Source organism: Siphateles boraxobius, unplaced genomic scaffold, assembly GCF_051911475.1.
Source record: "Siphateles boraxobius isolate OS27281-9 unplaced genomic scaffold, OSU_SipBor_1 19, whole genome shotgun sequence".
In the NCBI taxonomy this organism is placed as follows: domain Eukaryota; kingdom Metazoa; phylum Chordata; class Actinopteri; order Cypriniformes; family Leuciscidae; genus Siphateles; species Siphateles boraxobius.
In genome coordinates, this window is record NW_027508799.1 from 23,036,024 (window position 1) to 23,058,886 (window position 22,863).

At 40.3% G+C, this 22,863-nt stretch overlaps 1 protein-coding gene across 5 annotated transcripts in view; it reads left to right on the forward strand.

Moving 5' to 3' along the window:
* The first annotated feature begins 1,808 nt into the window (after nt 1-1,808).
* Nucleotides 1,809-22,863, forward strand: part of LOC143741856 (uncharacterized) — a 63,951-nt gene continuing 42,896 nt past the window's right edge. Inside the window, exons 1-6 of one of the 5 annotated variants that reach the window (XM_077234356.1) lie at nt 1,809-2,226; nt 8,951-9,070; nt 10,644-10,709; nt 16,511-16,694; nt 19,247-19,705; nt 19,794-20,246. In XM_077234356.1, the coding sequence (XP_077090471.1) occupies nt 2,074-2,226; nt 8,951-9,070; nt 10,644-10,709; nt 16,511-16,694; nt 19,247-19,705; nt 19,794-20,246 (1,435 nt within the window). In that variant the 5' untranslated portion in view covers nt 1,809-2,073. Of the gene's footprint in view, nt 2,227-8,950; nt 9,071-10,643; nt 10,710-11,288; nt 11,417-16,510; nt 16,695-19,246; nt 19,706-19,793; nt 20,247-22,863 lie in introns of those variants that run through there. The other 4 variants (XM_077234352.1, XM_077234353.1, XM_077234354.1 and 1 more) reach the window with 4 other exon arrangements.

The window sequence follows — 22,863 nt, forward strand, 5'->3', positions numbered from 1 at the left end:
TTTAATTGAATATTTCTGGTACAGCTGAAGGATACAATTAATTTAGAAAGTTGTGGTTGGCTTTTTTCACCTTTGACTTGAATCCTAGTTACAAAAAAAAAAAAAAAATTTTAGTAATTAATTATTAGTTTGGTCATCACCGTAATCATGCCCCAGAAGAATCCTGTCTGGAATCAGTTTCGGTAGGTATAATGCGCAAACACTACCTAAAAACTCATTGGCTATAGGGCACCGAGGCAACAACCTAATCTTTCCTAATCTTTGTTAATAAAGACGTTATTGGACCCGGGTCCAATATTCCTATAATGGCACATTATGGGCTCAGAGAGCGGAGGTCGAGATATTTGCCACAACCATTTTTCCCAAGCAACATCGCTCAGTGGGGTGGAATAGCTCCACCGATATAGTGGCTAAGGACCATATTGTGAAGAGGGAATGTTAATGCAGAGATAGAGGGAGGCCTTATTGTACTGCATGTGTCTGTTCTGGTTTGACAGATTGATGGAATGGGTGTATAACGGCCCAGTGTGGGCTCTCAGGCTGAGATGAAGTTTAGGACTAGAGTGAGTTAGTCCCACAGGGAGTTCGGGTGTCCTGCTGAGATAGGATAAGCCCAGAACCACCAGCTTTTGTCCCACAGCTTTTAAGCTAACAATACCTGGCAGAATGGCTATCTTATTCACTAAAGACATTGACATAGGCTTTCATATGATTCTAGGATGCATATTTCAAAGTCTTTCATTCACATTCCAGGATTGGTTGAATTTAGGTTAAAAGCTTGATAACACTTATCACTGATTTGTTTTACTATTTCATAATTAGATTGGTTAGGTTATTGCTCTACAAATGAAGGGCAACAACTATATTACTCTGAGCTATTAGATAGCTAGAAGCTGCTTTTCTCTCTTTACCATTTGTCTGACAAAGCATTTTTCTGCCACTGTCTTAGCAACTGACTTTGTTGCATCTGGATGGCTTGCAACAATCTTTTACCAATTTTTAAAATAGGATCACACTTTCTAAGAATCACACATCTGTCCTGGTACCATGATGAAGAAGTTTACATTTGAGAAAAAAGTACTCCAAGCAGCCATGTGGTCCAACGAAGCAACAACAAAAACATTATCAAGGAAATATCTTTTAGCATGGTAATTAGATTTATTTGTAAAAAATATATATATACCTAGAATTAAGAAAAAAAATAGGTTGTGTATTTGTTGGGTGCAATGAATATATATTAATTTTACTTATTAAACGTATATTTAAACTTTTTAATGGTACAAATGGCGCCAACATGTATACAAAGAGTAACCTTTTTTAAATATCTTTAATCTAGTTTTTTTTTTATATTCCTTTTATTTATCATGGAAATAACTTAGGTCATTGACTCTCATTCTAATTATTTTCCTGGTGATTTTCTCTTTCTTGTAACCAACCAAAAACAGAAAAGTTTATATGTTGGCATATTGTTGACATTTCTAGCATGTCACCAGGGCAACAAGCTCACATTTGGTTAATATTTCCCCAGATTTTTTGGTTCTAGCTAAAGAGTGAACGAGCATAAGACAACTTCAATCCTCTCACACTAATGAGATACGATTAAAATGGCAGATAGACAGCAGTCCCACTGACATACACGAGGGGAAACACACACTCGCACACATTCCCACTAATGAGCTTTGATTTGTGGTACTGATAGTGTGTGTGGTTTCCTTAAAACGACTCTGTAAATCCTCAGTAATGTAATTAAGCAAGATGGCAGATTTATGCATGCAGCAGGACAGAACCTGATCTTGCCTATTCCTTCTGCACTCTGAAAAGCCTCATGCCTGCCGCTGCTGTCCACTGTTTTGGGCTTGTGGGTGTACAATTCTTAATTTTCGAAAAAGATGACTCACCTGGGTGGTTTAGTATAATCATTAACAGAAGCAATGAGCTCTTGAACCTGTCATTCCAGAGAGCAAGTCCAACATAGCTTCAGGACAACAGAAGCCAAGACAGCTCATTCTGTCCAAATAAACGCTAAGAACTTGGAGCTTGAGTGTAAAAAAGTTGCATTACAGAAAACCTAACATGTTGACAACTGAGGAAGTACCTAAACGGCACATTTACAGCTGGAAACCCCAAACTGTTGGAGGCAGTCAAACCTGTATCGGTCACCCTGGGAGACGTGTCAACAGCAAGGCATGGCATCTTAGCTCCAGACCCCAGCTCTGGAGAAATACGGTGAGTCTCCATCACACCGGGGTTTTTCAAAATCCTTTAGCAAGGATAACATTAAGCTCGGCCTGTCAGTAGATCTATGATCTCTGCTTTAGAAATGAAAAAGCACTTTGAATCGACTCCCCATTGAGAGGATGAGGAAGCAGGGACAAGAGAGAAGACGAAAGCAGGCCTGAAATCGGAGCATCTGCCCAGGTTGAATGTTAATGAATGTTAAGCAGGTTAGCTGCTGGGGTGTGGCTGTGCCAGAGGTCAGTGGCGGGCACGACAAACCTCAGCTTTATGCCCCCCTAGAGAGCCTCAAAAATTGAGCAAGGTGCTAACTCCTGCTACTGCTATTGTAGCAGTACCACTAACCATATTGATCTCTGATGCTAGCAGATTAGGGCATAAAGAGGGCTCTGTCCTGACTGTGGGGGTCCGCTTCTGATTCTCTGGTCTCCTTTCGGGGTCACAGGATCTGTGGAGCCCCTCTGACCCCCCGAGTCAACACGTACACACACCATTGGATCTGCAAAGGTGGCGAGGATGGACACTATTAAGCCAGATTGGTTGGACGGTTACATTCATGGCTCATCATAGCTGACCCGGCGAGCGGCAGTGGGCCGTTGGTTTTGTGTATGTGTTTTACACCGGTCTCCTCCATGCTGGGGATCAAGGCCTGCTCCTTTTGTAGAGTATTAACAGGGTTGCAGTTTGGAGACCTCATTGTTTTGGGGGAAAAAGGATTTCCTCATGTTCGTGGTGCCTTTGTGATTTGATTGATGTTCTGTGTTGTAAGATTGTGTGTGGATGATGTTAGGGTGTGTGTTTGTTGTGTATTAGCTTGGTAATTCTCTTGTTGCGGACGTCTGTGTAATGTGGTTTGTCAGAGATTGCTCTATAAGCTTAGACAGTGATCTGCTTATATCAACTCAATAGTGACTGAATTCTTCGCCTTTCTAGGCTAAATGACTATCAGTCATCAATCGGGAATTTGTTGTTGCCGTTGCGTTGTTTAGAGTGATGCAGTCGAGCGGTATAAAGTCTTCTGAAGAGACACAATCTCTTTACAGGATGAACAGCGGAGAGACAGAAATCTCTCAAGTGTCATTAAAAAATGTCTTCCTTTGTGTTTCGGAAAAACTTTTGTGACTAAAAGATGACAGAATTTTTATTTTTGGGTGAACCATCCCAAGGATTGTTGAAGAATCAATAGCAATAGCTACGCAACAATTTCCTCTCTAGGGCAGGGTTAAAATATAGATTTTCTCGATAACGATTTTTAAAATCCTTTTACTCTATTTTCAGTGACAGTGTGACAGTGTGTTTGTACATAGCTTTCCATCCTGCACATCACTGCCAATTCTCTGAACTGTGTTGTTTGTACACTGTTGTTAATTTTTTTAATTAATGTGCCCCATTATGGTTTTTCGAATGTTACCTTTCATGCAGTGTGTAATAGCTGTTTGTGAATGTAAACGTTCTGCAAAGTTGTAAGTCGAAAGTGCACGATAAATAAAGTTATTGTATTCCAAAAGAAAGAATCGACTGTGAACCGCCTAAACGAGTCGTTTGTAATTCGAATCCCACTGCATAATGGTTCTATGCCACTAGAAGATACATTTGCATAATGCCGGCGACGTATGTTGTACATTGTCTGCCCGTGAACTTGTCCCGTCTTCAAACACATCATTATACTGATGACTGCTTTTCAAATCATTGCTCTGGAAAGATGGCTCAGTATATTTGGACCAACCTCCTCCTTAGAATCACAAGTATGCAAGTATGATAAATTATTGATGTATATATTTTCTACCGGATGTTCAAAATACGTAGTTTTGTGTTTTATGTTGTGTACGTTTCTGGCTAACTGACGTTATTACTGTCTAACTGAAATAGTTCTGCAAAGCAGCTGTGGGCCACTATTACCTAAAACTGTCTATTAATGCAGATTATCTGTCGTTCTTCCTACTTTGAGTAAAGACAAAGGATGGAGCAAGAAATAAACTAATAGGGGCACTTCAATATTTTCATAATGTGCCACGTTAAAAAAAGTACGCTGTTTTAATGTTTCCTGCCCTGCTGTTCAGCAATCGCATCAAGAGCTTGTCAAATCAAACTGCTAGTTAAATTGATCAGATTGGGAAATCTGTCTCGCTTCCCAGCTTCTTTTTCTACAACAACCTTAGATCCTGCATCTCAACTCACTGTTCATTCCTCAGCAACAGCAAATATTTAGAAAAGAAAAGTGAAAATGTGTAAAAATGCTACCTTTAGGGGTACAACAGCTTACCACTTGGGCAGTACCTGTGACAAAGCAGAGCAGGAAGCAGGATCCAATTGCAGCATTGTTTTTATTAAATAAACTTGAACTATGACAAAGACTAAGAATAAACTTGAACTATGACAAAGACTAAGACTCCGGAACAGAACAATCAACATGCAACATAACAACATCAAGAACTCACAAAGACTGAACTAGACACAGGGCTTAAATACAAGGCAAACAAGCTAAACAAGATAACAAGGGGGCGTGGCTAATCGGAGAGACCTGGGAAGACTAACAGACATTAAACATAACAGGGAACTGCTAAACATGAAAAAAGACAGGGGAACACAGACAGGAAACATGACAGAACCCACACCGTGACATAGCCAGCCCAGGGCGGAGACCAGGGCGGAGGAGGCTGTGCAGGCGACCAGGGCGGAGCAGGCTGTGCTAGCGACCAGGGTGGAGCAGGCTGTGCCAGCGACCAGGGCGGAGCAGGCTGTGTAGGTGACCAGGGCGGAGCAGGCTGTGCAGATGACCAGGGCGGAGCAGGCTGTGCCAGCGACCAGGGCGGAGCAGGCTGTGCAGCGGACCAGGGTGGAGCAGGCTGTGTAGGTGACCAGGGCGGAGCAGGCTGTGCCAGCGACCAGGGCGGAGCAGGGTGTGCAGGTGACCAGGGTGGAGCAGAATGTGCAGGCGACCAGGGCGGAGCAGACAGTTCAGGGGACCCAGGTGGATCAGGCAGTTCAGGTGGCCAAGGTGGACCAGACAGTTCAGGTGGCCAGGGTGGACCAGACAGTTCAGGGGACCAAGGTGGATCAGACAGTTCAGGGGGCCAAGGTGGACCAGACAGTTCAGGTGGCCAGGGTGGACCAGACAGTTCAGGTGGCCAGGGTGGACCAGACAGTTCAGGCGACCATGGCGGCGCGGCCTCCATGGTCCCACCAGGCACTATGTAGTTTTTCAACCTTCATAATATATTTCCACGACCCTTGAGATGGTACATCGACTAACAATAGGTTGAATGACACGTCTGCCATAGCCTGACAGTGTTTGTATCGCTTTTACTGGCACTATGTAACTTCGGGTTTCGGGTAGGAGCCCGAGCACAAAATAACCTACAAAATTCGACTGCTTTACGGCATACGTCACTTCCCCCACCACCCCCAACTTCCTCAAATTCTGACGTGAGAGCCCAACTAGCGTTTGATACCCATGTTGTTGTCATGGCCGAAGCAACAACTAAAAGGAAGAAGGCAAGGGTTTTGTCAGAGGAGACTAAAAAAGGAAAAGGGAGAGTAATAAATTAAAAGGCCGAACGAGGATCAATATTGGAGGGAGAGCAAGACAGTTTGAAGACGGTGAGAGTGCGCGCCCCCGACCGGCTCTCTCTCTCTCTATGCTTGTTCTTTCAGTAACATGCACCCTATCACAAGTGCAGCAGTCATTCATCTATAAAGTGTTTAGACATTTATAAATAAATCAGGGAGTCAGGGAGCTGATTATCGCGTGAAATTTAAAAGGCTTAATAACATGGCCTGGCCATGTTATGGAATCTATCTAGTTCTCCATTTATCTTCATGAATCAAGTAATGCTAGTAGAGAAGCGAATTATCTGGTAGCTAGTAATGTTAAACACTAAAAATAAGTTCCTATGAAAAAAGTTCTTGGGACAAATAGTTCCTGGTAATTGCGGTAGAAACGCGGCTTAACATGCTAGTTTACATGGTTATAATAAATAATAATCTTTCAGGATAACTATCCTAATGTCTGCAGGCTGGTAGTCATGTTTGTTTATTAATTTTTCTGGTGAAAGTGTCTTGCCTCAGGCTATAATGCAAATCGATTTTGAAATTTGCAGATTCATCTATGGTAGCTTGATATTATAACATTGACGGTAAATGGCTATTACCTACCACACAAACATTGAATTGAATTAGCATATCCGTTATTAGTAGCCAATAGGCTACTATAATGACGCTGTCTTGTAAACGTGAGCTACGCGATCTTTTGACGTTTGAAAAAAAAATAAAACCCATGAAATTATATTCATATGAAATGCTGAAATATATGCCAATGTACCTGGGATGAAGACATTTCACACGCAACGCTTGCAGTCTGCCCAAGACGTGAGAACTCGCGAGAACTTAAGACGGTATCGGCTTGTCAACAAATGCACGTGTATCCCCTGGTGTAACCATAACAGATTTTACGACAGTAGTAGAAGACAATACTGTTTCCCAAATGTAGGGGGACCCCGAGAGCCAAAACCGCAAAAACGACATAGTGCTGCTTTAATGTATTTCTATTAACCTTTTAGGGGTAAATTGGTGCATAGTTGTCCCTTTCATGCTACTACCCAAGTGACAAGCTGTTGCATCCCTTTCTGACAAAATGACCAAAGCATAGTGATCATCTTGTACCTGACTAATCGCTTCAATGATCGTCCATAAACATTCATTAAATCTTATGTAAGACAGTTTGTAATAATTGGAAAATATGCAAGAAGTTTCGAGACAGGTGCACAAGCCAAGGAAGGAGAAGAAAGGACCACTTTGCTTATTAGTACATCAAGTAATTTGATCTTCCTTCTTCCACCTACTTGTTATTGTCAAGCTTCTCATTTCCTGTGTCCCTGGACTAGTGGAGGAGCATTTCCTGTCTGGCCTCAATCTGTGATGCAATGGTAAACAGCCTCCCTGACAGGAAAAGCCCAAAGGACAGGAGCTCTGCTTCGCCCCTGAGACACTGAGGCAATGGAAAGCCCATCTGCCTGGAATTGGCCTAATCTCATCTGGTGAATTGGACGATGGGATACAAAAAACACCAATCATGCCTGTCCAATTTCATTACAGATCTCAATGATGTGAAGTTCAGAGAGGAGATCAGAAGGGTGTGGGCTGACTCCCTCTGTACAGACCTGCTTATGTTTGCTCGAGAGCTCTAATTGAAATAAGACCATCACCCTGTGACCTCTAAGTCAGGGTGTTGGATTACGACATGAATATGACATCTAATCAAGGCTGTTGTTCACCCAAGCTGCCCTGATGTTTAAACGCAGTCTGTGGTTTTGTGACTTTTAATGAGTCTTACGGTCTCATTAGGTCTGCTGGTCTTGTCCGTCCCTTTGCCAATCTGTGAAGACTAAATATTACTGTTTTTATTCACAACAGCACAAACACTATTTCCTTCTGGTTTCTATTGTCCTCTGTGTCTTCCAAATCTCTGTGCTCTTCTAACTTTGGATCACCCATATGGATTCCAAACATACTTGAATTCAGATACAAGGTGTAATTAGGGAGACGGCAGGTTATTGTGCTCTAAGAGGCCGCAATTCAGCTACGGGATTTAGTCATTGTGCAGCGTCCAGCAGTCGATTAAGTGAAGAGCATAATTATCTGTAAGAGACATTAAATACTGTATGCAGTAATGTTCAGAGGAGTCATTTCCAACTCTACGACACCGTTTTGATTCACATCTCTGGTCACTTTGGTTTTAATAAGTAATTCAAATGCTATAAAGATGGTAAGACCAATAATTAGAAGTGTAAAAATGCATCAATCTGATAATAGAAATATGTTACACAGGTCATCACAGATTACACATGCACTCTTGCAACAAACACATAATTATGTGTATCCATTTGAGCAAAGTTAACTACTGTTTTTTTTTTTTAACAAATTGCCATCTATTATGTTTTCTGGGATAATTGTAGTAGCTTACACATAGTTCACATTAATTAATTACTTTAAATCTATGACAATTATCTGCATAACTTTAAGATGCAAATTTTTCCCCCGGTATGAAAGACTTTATTTATATATTAATTATTGGTTTAGTAAATTTTCTGTCACATGACGTTCAAATCTGTAAATCTATCAGTCTACTTAATATTTGTTTGTGTTAGTTTACTGTCATATTTTTTTTTTTATCGGATCAGTAATAAATGTTTGATCGTTTTTAAGACTGTAAAGTCATAAAGTTTTTTTTATATATTCTGCAGAATATTTGCACAATAGTACAAATTATATATTTCATTATTATACTTTTATTTAATTTGCAGTTATACTTTACGTCTTCTACCTATTTTTGTATATAATTATGAATCAGTCAAAAATAATTGGATCAAATTGTGAACTAATTTCAGATTTCACAACGCACCGCTTTCAAAAGGGGAAAAATCATGAATTACTCAAATTGTTGTTGGATAAAAATTTGCATCTCTACTAATAATATGTATCCTAAAGCTTCAATGAAACTAGCCTTGTTAAAATCTGTGTGGTGGTCAGGTGCCAGGTCATAGGCTTGAATGTGGCTGTTTCATATAAAAAAGATCCTAAACAAAACTTTAAAGCGGTCCCATCCTGAAGCTTTTAGAGAACAATGCGGCAACCTGTCAATAGTGATTTTCCTAATGCTCCTCAATGGACAGGTTCAAGCAGGCATTCAATATTCTTCCTTTGGTCCCACCCACAGGTGGGCTGGTGGCTTCAGATTGCACAATTCCCTGCCCCAGTGTGCGACCACTGTGAAAGAGAGGAAAAACCACCAGGCTGCCAGGCTGGAGCTGACTCAGAAGCTCTGGCATCTGCCACAGTAAGACTGATGACCTTAGAGGAGCGAGATACGTGACCTCAGTGAACAGGGACAGGGATAGACAGAGGGAGGGTGATGGATGAGTCTCTGCTGGAACCCTGGGCCACAGGTCAGATAGATGAGAGTGTCCAAGAGTGAGTGAAAAGAAAAAGAGAGCTGAGCGATGGAGCTGAGACCCCCACATGCTAGTTGTATTGCAGCTAAAGGCTAAGATAGCTGATGAGAGCTTGATGAACTCTTCAGAAAGACTGGTGCAGTGGTGGGTATTCACCATTGAGATGCATCACAGCTCTCAGGCAAATACAGAAGTTTAATTGACATTCTGAGAAGGAGGTCTATGAATCAGTGTGTGTCTGTCTGTGTGTGTGTGTGTGTGTGTGTGTGTGTGTGTGTGTGTGTGTGTGTGTGTGTGTGTGTGTGTGTGTGTGTGTGTGTGTGTGTGTGTGTGTGTGTGTGTGTGTGTGTGTGTGTGTGTGTGTGTGTGTGTGTGGCCTGGTAAACCCTACATTATGGGGACAAAATGTCCCCATAAGGATGGCAATATCTGAAATCCTTGTTCGTGTGGGGACATTTTTTGGTCCCCATGAGGAAAACAGCTTATAAATCATACTAAGTGATGTTTTTTGAAAATGTAAAAATGCAGAAAGTTAATTTAGCCAGTGTCTGTGCACAAACTCTGAGGAGATTAAGAAACATTGAACAGTTGAACAACAATTGAAACATTTTATTTTTCTTCTTTGTGTTTAATGCTTGCCTATGTAAAACTGTCTGCCACAATGCTAGGGTGTTGTAGATGGTTGTCAGGGTGTTGCTAAGCAAGGTGTTTGGATGGGTTTTTAGCATGTTGCTACAGTACACTGTCACTAGGATGTTTTGGGTGGTTAATCCTTGCTGGCCCAAAAGAGCCATGCCTTTTTCTTTCATTTCATTGTCACACAGGTGGAAATCAAAATTCTGATCACTAAAACTTTTTCAAACGTTTTCAAACTTCCGCATGGCATCGGGATGCAAGAGGGTGTTAGAGGGTCCTTATTTTCAGGTTCATATTTGAATAATAGATATGCTGATATTATCAAGGTGAAACAATATTTTGCAGATCTTTTAATTATTTACTTATATATATATATATATATATATATATATATATATATATATACACACATATATATAACAGTGACAATTAAAAAAGTAATTATTTAATTATTTATTTAACATCACATTATTCAAAAGTTTGGGGTCAGGAATTAAAAAAATGGATTGATCAAATTGATCAAAATTGACCTTCTTATTGTTAAATAAGATTTCTAAATAAATGCTGTTCTTTTGAAGTTTTGGTCAAATAAATGCAGTCTTGGTGACCATGAGAGACTTTCAAAAACTTTAAAGAATCTTGGGAAGAATCCCAAACTTTTCAATGGTACATATATATATAGCACAAATGAGGATGAGCCCTAACATTCAGAACAACACCATAACCCAAAGTATAATTAATAATAGAACCATGTGTGTCTCAGCAAACATACCTAATTACTGTCAATATCAGTCCTATCTAAACCTGTTTTTTGTCCCCCAGGCACCATCATATTACTTCTGCTTTGTGAGACAAGCCGTCCTGTGGAACAGAGGACAACATCATACGGTGAGTACTGGTCTCAGAACACCAGTAGACACGAGACTGACACAAGTAATTACACTTCATCAAAGCCCAATTCCAATTGATTTAGCATGCCACACATTGACATAATATAATAAGGCATGACTAATATTCAAATCTGACTATTATAAACAAACACAATCACTTGGAAACACATATGCACTGATGGCCTGTGCCCATCCACCTCACTGTCTCCGTCTTTAAGAGGCCAGAGACTGTGAATGTGCCACAGGCAACGGACAGGTTTCCATGGGGACAGCGAGTTGTGTGGGCTGGCTTCCTGTCTTGGCCTCTGGTTAAACAAACAAGAAAAAGAAAAAAAGAGACAAAGATCCACCAGCCTCTTACTGACTAATTTACATCTTTAAATCGTACCGGTACACACAATCAGCCAAAGCTCACAAGTATGAATAAACACACAAAAACACACACCCATGCTGGCACACACACATTTTCTGCCCTCTGGATCACCTCGGTATATGCTATAAAACACTGGGCGCATCTACGTATTCAAACCCTCTGAACTTTACGGGGCCGTCCCAGTCCAAACATCTATTGAGAACAAGAGACGATTAACCCACCCATTGGCTTCATACCTCACGGTCTCCATGGACATTGTCGCCACTGAGACGACATCACGAGTGCCGTCAGCACCCTGGATACTGTACGCCCAAACGATGACACATGCACAGGTGGGCAAACACACTCATGGGCCCGCCTCGCTCCGCAGACAAACACTGCTGTTTACACTGTGATTTATGCTTTGGTTTGGGTTGCATTCTATTCGGTATGACGTCCTTTTTTTAATGGCGAGTGGAGCTAGACTTTCATTTTTGTGTTCATAAGAAAGAGGGTGGCCACAGGAAGGCAAGCGGCATTTAAACTATACAGGCATCCGATGGGGAGACAATGGCATGTCTGTGTTAGCACTCAATAAGAGGCTAAATTCTGACTCTGGATCAGTGAAACATGTGGAAAGTTGATTTGTGACTTTTTTATATTTAAATACTTTTACTATTTCAGCTTAATAAGCAAAAATAATGCCTTTTAGCATTTAAACATATTATTTGTTTTATTTTATTTTTATTTAGACAAAATATTATAGAATTCTATAATAGCAGGCATAACATGACATTACTGTAAAGGAACACCATGTAACTTTTGCTCTCGGGGTCCCCCTACATTTGGGAAACAGTATTGTCTTCTACTACTGTCGTAAAATCTGTCATGATTACACCAGGGGATACACGTGCATTTGTTGACAAGCCGATACCGTCTTGAGTTCTTGCGAGTTCTCACATCTTGGACAGACTGCCAGCGGTGCGCGTGAAATGTCTTCATCCAGGTACATTGGCATATATTTCAGCATGTCATATGAATATAATTTCATGGGTTTTATTTTTTTCAAACGCCAAAAGATCGCGTAGCTCACGTTTACAAGCCAGCATCATTATAGTAGCCTATTGGCTACTGTTTTACAAAATGGATATGCTAATTCCATTCAATGTTTGTGTGGTAGGTAATAGCCATATATCGTCAATATTATAATATCAAGCTACCATAGATGAATCTGCAAATTTGATAAATCGATTTACATTATAGCCTGAGGCAAGACACTTTCACCAGAAAAATAAAAAAACAAACATGACTATCAGCCTGCAGACATTAGGATAGTTATTCTGAAATATTATTTTGTCCGTCTAATCATGTATTATTTACTTGCAAGAATGTTGGAACAGCATCGGTCGGGCACCCCTCCTCCTCCTCCTTTAGCTCACGCCAGCGAGCTTACGCTGGACCAATATTGATCCTTGTCTGGCCTTTTATTTTCTCACTCTCCCTTTTTCTCTTTCTAGTCTCCTCTGACAAAACCTTTGCCTTCTTCGTTTTAGTTGCTGCTTCGGCCATGACAACAACATACATACAAGTGGGGGGTGGTGGGGGAAGTGAGGTATGCCGTAAAGCAGTCGAATTTTGTAGTTCTTTTGTGCTCGGGTTACTAGCCGAACCCCGAAGTTACATAGTGCCAGTAAAAGCGATACAGACACTGTCAGGCTATGGCAGACGTGTCATTCAACCTATTGTAAGTCGATGTACCATCTCAAGGGTCTTGGAAATATATTATGAAGGTTGAAAAACTACATAGTGTTGCTTTAAGTATCGGCTTAATCTGTATTGACCAGAATTTTAATAGAGGTGCATCTCTAAATTAATGTGTTTGGAAAGAGAAGAAAAGAAGAAAAAAAAGTTCGAATAATGTTATGTGTAGTGCAGGAACTAGTGTTCAAATTCTGACCTAATAATATACACTAAAAGTTTGGGTTTGGTAAGACTTTTTAAATGTTTTTTAAATATATATATATATATATATATATATATATATATATATATATATATATATATATATATATATATATTCCTGTGATGGCAAAGCTGAATTTTCAGCATCATCACTCCAGTCTTCAGTGTCACATGATCCTTCAGAAATCATTCTAATATGATGATTTCCTCCTCAGGAAACATTTCTTACTATTATCAATATTGAAAACAGTTGCTGCTTAATTTTTTTGTGGAAACCGTGATACATTTTTACATCAGGATTCTCTGATGAATAAGTTAAAAAGAACAGCATTTATTTGAAATAGAAATCTTTTGTAACACTGTAAATGTCTTGACTGTCTCGTTCGATCCGTTTAATGCATACCTGCTGCATAATCATTCAAACCTTATTGACCACAAACCTTTGAACAGTAGCTTTGAATAACCAAAGCTAAATTGCAATTCACAGCCAGTGATCAACATGAGCATTTCACATTTGATATTTTGCTAATAAATCCGGCTATTTTTCTCTGACAAAAAGACGTAAAAGTTGAGTGTCAACACGAGGGTTAGTAAATCATGACACAATTTTATTTTACATGCAAATGCTTTGCGGAATGTGCGACTTGATTGGACTATATCCATATCCATCTAGGCCTATATCCTTTGCGAACATTTACGGTTGCTTGCTCTGTATTCTGCGGGATGGGGAAATCAGTTTTGGACAGGGCAAAAAGTTTAAAAGAGAAGGTGAAGGGGTGAAGAGAAATAGAGGAGACTGAAAAAGTAGCCTCATTGTCTGCCGGGACAGAAAGTAGAAAGTTGCTCAGAATGCTAAGCTGCATCTGAGCCTGGCTTCTGACACGAGCGGCTAATCAGATTTGGTCCTCCCAATCCTAGAGACTCCACAATGCTTCCCACTGTCATCTCTTCCCCTCCTCTCCTCCGCTCCTCTCTTCCTCATCCCCCCGTCCCGGAGCAAAGCTAATTACGGCGCAGGCAGAAACACAAATCTGGTTGATTGAAAAAGTCACTCTTTTTCAGCAGGGTTTAACCTTGTTAGTGCTAAGCCTGGCTTTCTTAGACGTCAGGCCTTTTTGAGAGGAATCCTCTGTTCCCCTGCAGACAGAGGCACAGAGACACACTTCTGTTTGGCCCGCAATCGCCATGCCCCCCCACCCCCGGCGGAGGGTTCACACAGAGGCAGTGCTATTAAGCGTGCGTGTGTGTGTGTACGTGTGTTTGTAAAGGGACTGAGGAGTGTATACAGGCCTCTTCTTGGTGCGGGCCATCTGGGACTCTGGTTTACAGACTCCCTACATTCACGAGCGTGCGCTTACCCATCTCCGTCAGAAGGCCGTCCGGCATGAACACACAAGGTTAATGACATTAGTACAGGCGGTTGTGCATGTGTGTGTCGCAGTGCGGGCCGCCTGACGCCAGGGGGTCATGTCATTTCCTGTAGGTCTCTGAAGAGCCCACACACTGGGGCAGAGGACCCTCAGGCCCGACATGGGGCTACAAACACCATTACAAGGTCAAAGACACTCAACATTTAATATACAATGCCACTGACAGAGGACTCCAAACAGCTTCTGCAAGTAAACGCTTCGCTTTCATGAACGTTGGCGTCGGAGCTGATGCACACTAACCTGACAGTTTGTTTTGGAGATGTTTAGGGATGTGTGCAAGTCTAATAAAGCCCAATTTTTAAATGAGTAAAACTCCCTTACACAATATTAGAGTGTACTACTATTACAGTGCACAAGTAAAAAAAAAAGCCAAAAGTTCATCAACTCTGCATTTCTGTTCAGTTTATCATTTGCCAGGCCAAATTCACAAACAATTTGCACCTCGTTTCAACAAGCCGCACAGTTTTAGGGTAGTACTACAGTGTGAGACGAGTTATATGCAAAAGTTTAATGCTTTGGGAAAACAATTGTAAGTACGGGTTCCATGATTAATCAGAATAAAAGGCTTAAGTGTGATTATCAAATTTTAGAATGAAGTTCATTTAGACGCGAACATCTCATGATCCGGTGTCTTTAGTGTCTCGGTTCACACTAAATCTTGCTCCACACAAACTCTTTTTTTTGCATCTGCTCTGAGTTTAGGTTGCTTATAACATTTGGGAATGCAAAATGTGCAAAAATATAATTACTATTTCTTATTTGGTTTAATAATTTTATTTTTTTAGTAACAATAAAATAAATGTATTTATTTATTATTAAAAACTACAACAAATATAACAACAACAAATATTTTTATTAATATTAGTCTTAAATACTTGTTTTTTTAATCTTACAGTGAAATATTACAATAGTAATATTTCTTATTTTGCTTAATATTTTATTTAGTAATAATAGAATACAATGCATTATTATTATTATTATTATTGTCATATTAATATTTAATCACATTTTTGGGCTAATATTTATATTAAAAAAACACAATTAGATAATTTTCAAATCATTTGTGCTGTTAGTGCAATTATGGGCTTTAAGTTGTCCTAAACATAAAGGTTTCACTAACCTCAACAACATTTAAAAAAAAAAAAAAGTTAATGGCATAGGGATCCTTTTTAGGCATTTAAACCAGATGTGTTGGGACAGGAGGACAGAAAGAGAGATTGAATGAATGAAAGAATGATTGAAGGGAGATAAAAGGTGAGGAATATCTGTTTGTATCAGAGGAGAGGCTTCATTAGTGTCAGCGAGAGAGTGTAAAATGGTTTTGGGTCACTGCTTTGAGCTCCAATAACACAGGGAACAGGGAGCACATGTCCCCTTTGATAACATTGTCAGCTCAGACATAGAATGTTTACTCAGCAATTTACTGTCAGTCAATTCAAAAGGGATAAAGACATCAAGATGTGTGTGTATTTGTGCTTGCTAACATTGCCCTGTGGCACTGGACAGGTTAAAACTTGCTCTCTGACAGGTTATAAGCAGTGTGGCACCCATCTGGCTTCACAGAGCAAAGAGAAAATGTGCACACAAACACAGAAAACTGCCATAATTATCCAGATATTATTCAAATTCCTGTAAGAATTTACATGTTATGTGTTTGTGTTAAAAAAAAGGCTGTGAATTAGCCCAAATCCAGTTTGCTAGCTGGTCAAATGACAAGTTCTTAACCCTCCTAAATATCAATAACGACAAACTGCTGCTTCTTGCTTTCTTGTTTTTCCACATTCAGTAACTTACAGTAATTGCGTGAAAGACCATGCTAGCCCTGCAGAAAGAATGCTAAATGTATGTGAATATCATGAATGAATATCACAGGCAATATTGAATAATTGTTTCAATGAGTCAACACTAGGGGGCACTACAGAGAGGTACTTATTTATAGCGAGGCTGAACCAATGCAGTAACTTAACAAATGTTATTTTATAAATTAATACAATGAACATAAATTAATACAATGAACATAAACTTTTTTTTGTTGCCTTTTTTTAATCTTTTCAGGTTACCAAGCGTGAGAATGGCCCTCCACCCTTGTGTTCTCGCTTTCATGCTCATATGGAGGCCTGTCCTGTCAATTTTAGAACCTCACATTTCCTTAACATGCACTCCAGACCAGGCCCTAATCGTTTGGGGCAAAAACAACAACAGCAGAGCCTGAGTGCTCCACAACCTCAAATATGGCCAGGTTAGTACTGCTATACAGTCCTTTTACTGATATTTTTTGTATCCTGGTTAACTAGTGTCATCACTTAAATGCAGCCAAATTTTAACTCTTGCTGCAATTCAAATATTATTTAGACAAATATTGTATAAAAATGTAATATTTGCTATTTATCTTTTTTTGGCCATAATATGAAAATAATTATTGGTTTATCATTAATATAATTTTAATATCGCTAAACTCCTATTTATATTAAGAAAAACGATTCGTATTGAATAACAGCAATTGCCATTTAGTATTGAAATTATCTTCCTTATCAAAACACACTCATAACCCAACCATGATTTGTCTTTTTTGCTCAAATTAAACAAAATGGTCTGAAATTGAAAGTATGAATCTAAATAAATGTCATGTATCCATTATGCACATATTTTGTGTGTTTACTATGGCGCCGCCCTCCTGGTGGCTTGATACTTCCATTAGGCCTCTGCTGTGGTGTGAAGGTATTTGGGCAGGATTGGTCATTAACGTGCATCAGGACCCTGTCTTTCAGAGTGAGCTTGGGAGTCAACAGAGATGGGAGCATTACTCTACATCACAGGCCAAAACTAATTATACAGCCATATGGTGCTCAGAGAATCTAACAATCAACCCCGACCTGCCTTTAGCTCCCCAAGGAGAGAGTAGGGGGGCGAGGCCACAACAGTGCGATATGACACATGTCGTTCACACACATACATTGTGTGTGTGTGTGTGTGTGTGTGTGTGTGTGTGTGTGTGTGTGTGTGTGTGTGACTGTGACAGATGGACTAGGCAATGGTATTGTAAGAACAGCAGTGCAGCTATGTGCTTTCCAGCCTCTCTCTCACTTTTTCTCTTTCCCCTCACTCAATCCTTTTCTCTCGCTGTTCTGTCCTCTGACTCCTCAGTGACACAGACTGAGTGGAACAAGAGCGTATTGTGTAGGGGCCTCTGGTCTGCTTCAACACAGGCCCCTGCTGGGGGGACTCACACCATACTGGCCTGGGGGACAACATACGATAAGGGACAAGAGCCAGAGACCGTTGGTTTATTAGTGAATATTTTTCTCGTTAATTCCATGGCCAAAAACAACACAAATCTCCACAGCATGAAGCTTTCAACCTGGCAGGGCTTTGCAGCATTCACAGTTTAATTGAGATTTTTTTTTCTTCAATTAAGAATTAATTCTTACATTTGAATTGAAATTTAGACAATATTATATTTATATTAACAAATTTTAACTAGAATACATTTTTAATCATTTATCATAACAAACATTGCATAAAATTTAAAAAACAATAAGGTTTATTGGCGATAGATAGAATGATAGACAGATGGATGAATGGATGGATAGATAGATAGATAGATAGATAGATAGATAGATAGATAGATAGATAGATAGATAGATAGATAGATAGATAGATAGATAGAGGCAGACGATTCCTTAAATGATTTTTTTTCTCAATACTGAGTGGGACCCATAGTTCTTTTATAGCACATACTCAATAATCCCTGTGGATATGGAGCTCGCCCAAAAATATTTAGTCTCAAACTCTGTGAATTTTAGCCACAACCTTCACCAAAACAAAAAAAATTTCAGTGTGGTTCCATCAGCAATAGAAAGCCCAGAAAGGAATACTGCAACAGAACAGACTGTGAAAATCTCTCCCAGCAGGCATCAGCATCAAGGGCCATCGAAGAAAGAGTGAGGCTTGGCTCATTTGTTTGGTTTGCTGTCATTGCATCCATAATTAGCTATATGGGGTTTCTAATCCTAATTATGAGAATGAGTTCCTTCATATAGTGGTCGCAAGTGGTAATTATCATATCTTAGAGTCACTCTGCATTCTGAGCTGGGAACTGGACAGCTGCTCCTGCAGAGGGGCAGAGTTTTCGAGGGGAAGGGGGGTGTCCGGGGCCCTTGTTAGGAACCAGGGGCCCGCAACAGGCAAAAGACTGTTTGCTCTGAGGCTCAGTGGAGTAGGGCAGCGTCAGCTATTGGGCTGGGTGGCCTTTGCCTCTCTCCTCTCCTTTTTGGCTGTAAATGATGATGAATACGCTTTCCGCCTGACCCTCATGCAGGACCCCCATGTTAATTATTCAGGACCTCTTTTTGTGTGTGCCCCGAACAATGCCTGTCATTAAGCCTGTGTGTGTGTGTATGTGTGTGTGTGTGTGTGTGTGTGTGTGTGTGTGTGTGTGTGTGTGTGTGTGTGTGTGTGTTTGAGTGTGTCTTGTTCATCTCTACATGAGACAGCTGCAGTCTGGGTGCTCTGTGCTGCTCTATAGTTTGTTTAGTGAAGGATTTCTGCTCTTGTGCATTAGTGATGCACTTTCTCATTTGCATTTTTGAGTAAAGATTCCCCAAACCTCACTATCCAGTGCAACAATAACCTTGACCCAGATTTAATCTCTCCTTTGGACAGGGATGTCCAATCCTGCCCCAAAGGGACCACCATCCTACAGAGTTGAACCACCCTGTCCTGAACCTCTGCTACCCCTCAGAGATGGGTTGACCTTATATTCACGTTCATTTCAACCTCTTCTTTCCCCAGATGTCAGGAGGCACCAAAACATGGATAATTCCAGTAGGAATAAATCCAATGTGTTTCTGCCCCATGTACCCGGATCCCCTACTTCTTCAGCAAGTCCTTCTCTGACTCTCAAGTTTGTTGATGAACCTCAGAGATCCCAAACCCCCAATACACACTTCCAGCTGACAGATGAGGAAGATGCAGCATGCTCTGATCCACAAGATCTGAATCAAGGGCACCATGAAATGGCTGAAGAAGAGACAATGACACCAACAACCCCATTATCCACCCCGACAACCCCCAGCATTCCAGCCACCCCAACCACTCCAGGCACCCAAAGAACCCCAAGTACCCCAATCACTCCAGGCACCCCAACATCTTCTGTGACCCCAAATTCTCTTTCTGATTTCAGCCGCCCTTCGTCCAGCCAGTTCAGCCGTAGCACAGACCTGAACAGTAGCTTCTCAGACGCCTTGTCAGGTATCGGTTCTCTTTATACTGACTTAAAATGTAAATGGTGCAATGAATCCTTAATTGACTTATCTCTGCACTCTCTTTATGTTAACAGTGAACTTCAGTGTTGACCATTATCCTGATAATAGCACAGATGACGAAGATAATCATGCTTATGAAATCAACCAGAATAATGATTATCAAAAGGGCTACTCTACTTCTCTCCCCGAGCTTCACTTCAGCTCTGCAGGAAGTTGCAGCCAGGCCAACTCACGAATGGAAGTCCTTCAAGCTCGTCTCTCCAGATCTCTCAAGTCCTGCAAACAAGAAACACCTTCCACTTGCTTGCCAGACACTCCAATTTACATCTCTAAAACTCCTAAATCACAGCAAACCTCAGCCGCCCAATGGTCCACAGATGAAAGCCTACATGGACGCCTTGGATCCAGCCAGTCTGGCCTGAGCATTCAGTCTCAAAAGCCTGATTGCTCAGCAGCAGATAGTCAGTCAGAATGGAACCTTTGGCCTGTGCTTCCTCCCATTATGCCTCAGGAAGATGAACTGCAAGGTGAGTTTTAATGGGATATAAACATTATTGTTCTAAATATAAGCTATAAACTATAATTACCATAATATAAACTATAATGACTACTTCATAATAACAAGAAGCACAGAATTGTGTAAAACTTAATATTGTGCTTTGATGTTTAGCAAATTTTTACTGGAAAAGGTTTCTTTTTTGCATTATAATGCATATTGCCATTTTTAGATATGAATTAAGGTTAGTCTAATGAACATGACTCAATGTTTGTTATTTTTCTGAGAATATTTTCAGAGATTACATTCCTAAAAGAATGGCAAAATCTGATCTCATACGCATACACACACCTACAGAAACTGTGCACTTTATTAGACTGACTCTTGTGTATTCATGCACACACGCTGGGGGTCAGTTGGGCCAAATAGAATTGAACATTCACCGTACCTCAAACATGAAAGAGAACAAAAGAAAACCAAAGTCCTACATCATGACCATGAGCTTCAGCTTTCTCTACAGAGGGACTAAGTCATAAATATGGCAAGGAGCTTTTCTCTTCTCTTTTTTACTGAAAGCAGAGGGAAAGCGAGGGGGTTCTTTTGATAGGGAATCAGGCTGGTACCGTTTGATTCCCCAGTTCAAAGCGGCCAAGGCCTTTACAATGGGGGATGTTGTGGGAGATGAGGGAGGGTGGCGGTGATGCCGGCTGCGACGTGTTCTTCCCTCTTAGCTTCAGCCTCCCGCGTTCCCTTCTTTCTTCCTCTTTTCTCTCTCTATTCTCTCTGCTCCCTGAAAAGCAGACGTGTGGAGCGGCGGTCATAAATCCAAGCTGACCGCCGCCTCTCTGACGGGTGAACAGTGAGTGAGCCTCAGCTACAATACGTATCTCTTAGATGCCCTCCATGCGCTAATTTACCGTCCAGTCAAGAAAAAGAGCTGGGCCACAGACATCTGACTCAAACTGTGAGTTCATGAAAGAGAGCAATCAATTCAGAATTTGCAGAGAGGTTTCTTCGTCTTTTCTCTTTTTCTTTTTTTTCAGAGAAATGATAAAGTGAAAATCTGTGCCTTGTTATCAGCCAGACAGATAAATATATCACTGATATGATATTGAAGCTATGGTTTAGTGGGATATTAAATGCAACAGAAGGACAGAAAATTACACTTGTGGGTGGGGATCTTTTCCTAACTTGTGTGTGTGGTTGTGTGGGTATACAAAACTATAGGCTAGTCTAGGGTAGTGTAGTATTTTTGAAAAAACCGCCCACGCTTTCTGCCCCCCTTGTCCTTCAATTTCTGCTAAACTACTTTCAAATGTTGACTTGAATGAGGATGAAGCTTCTTTTACATCTGATTTCTGATTGGTTAGCTAGGAGTGTCACAAAGGCTCGGGGTCATATGGAGTGTAACAAGGTCAAAGCTAAAATACAATAGGCTGTTTTTAATTCTGCAAGGATGCATTGAATTTATCAAAATTGCCAAATGACATTTAAATAAATGCAGGCTTTGTCGGCATAAGAGATTTTTTCATAAAAAAAACACTTAACATCAAACTTTTGAAGTTTAGCGTATATCTAACATTTACTGTATAGCATTCTCGCAATTGTGACTTTCTATTACACAAAGTATAATGTTTATTCTAAACTTTCTAACACATTTTTTTTTTTTACTGTGAGGGGAAAGGAAGCTTTTATACATATTACCCACATAATGAACAACATTCACCCTTTAAACAGTGAATAAAGATATTACACAAGTATAAGCCACTAAACACTTAAGTAGGTCTTTCATGGAATAGTATTAAATACTGTAGGTAATTGATAGATAACAGAATAAAAATAAAAAAAACTGAAATTCACAATGGAGCATTTATGCACAAACATTTTGATTACCAGGGCATTTCTGTCACCTTTCAGTGGCATTTTACCCCAAGATTTATAGGCTGGTGTACACAAAATCCATGCGCACTCTCTTACATTCAGATATACCACATATACCATCTCAAGAAGCACTTGGCTGAAGATGACGGCAAGCTTGACACCACCAATATGCTTTGAAGTGTCGAGTCAAGTCCCTCTATTGTGTGTGTGAGTGGTAAGCCGAGGCCTGCCTACAATAGCCGTGTGTATGTGTGTCTGTGCAAGTGAATATGGAAGCCTTGGTTGAAAGGCCTTGTTTGTCTATGTATATATATATATATATATATATGTGTGTGTGTGTGTGTGTGTGTGTGTGTGTGTGTGTGTGTGTGTGTGTATGTGTGTGTAGAGACTGAAATGAGAATAAAATATGAAAATTACAAACTAAAGTTGTGTACACAAGCGACTTGTGTTTAAAAGAACAAAGGTATTACAAGGCACTCAGAATTTTAAAAGACTGTATCTGTTTATACGTTTACCACGGAAGCTATAGGGCAAAAGTCATTCCCAGGAACTGAGACAGTGCTGCAGGGTAGGGTGTGATGCTGGTTGTTGTTTAGTTCATGGAGGTCCTTGCTGATATTCATTTAGCCAGGGGCAATAATAAAACAGTAAGCTGGTATGACAGCTGAGGAAATAGGTCAAAACGTTCATTGCGATAAAATGCAAATTCCTGAAAGAAGTCTATAGAGAGATGTTTACACAGTATATTGCGTTTGTATTTACAC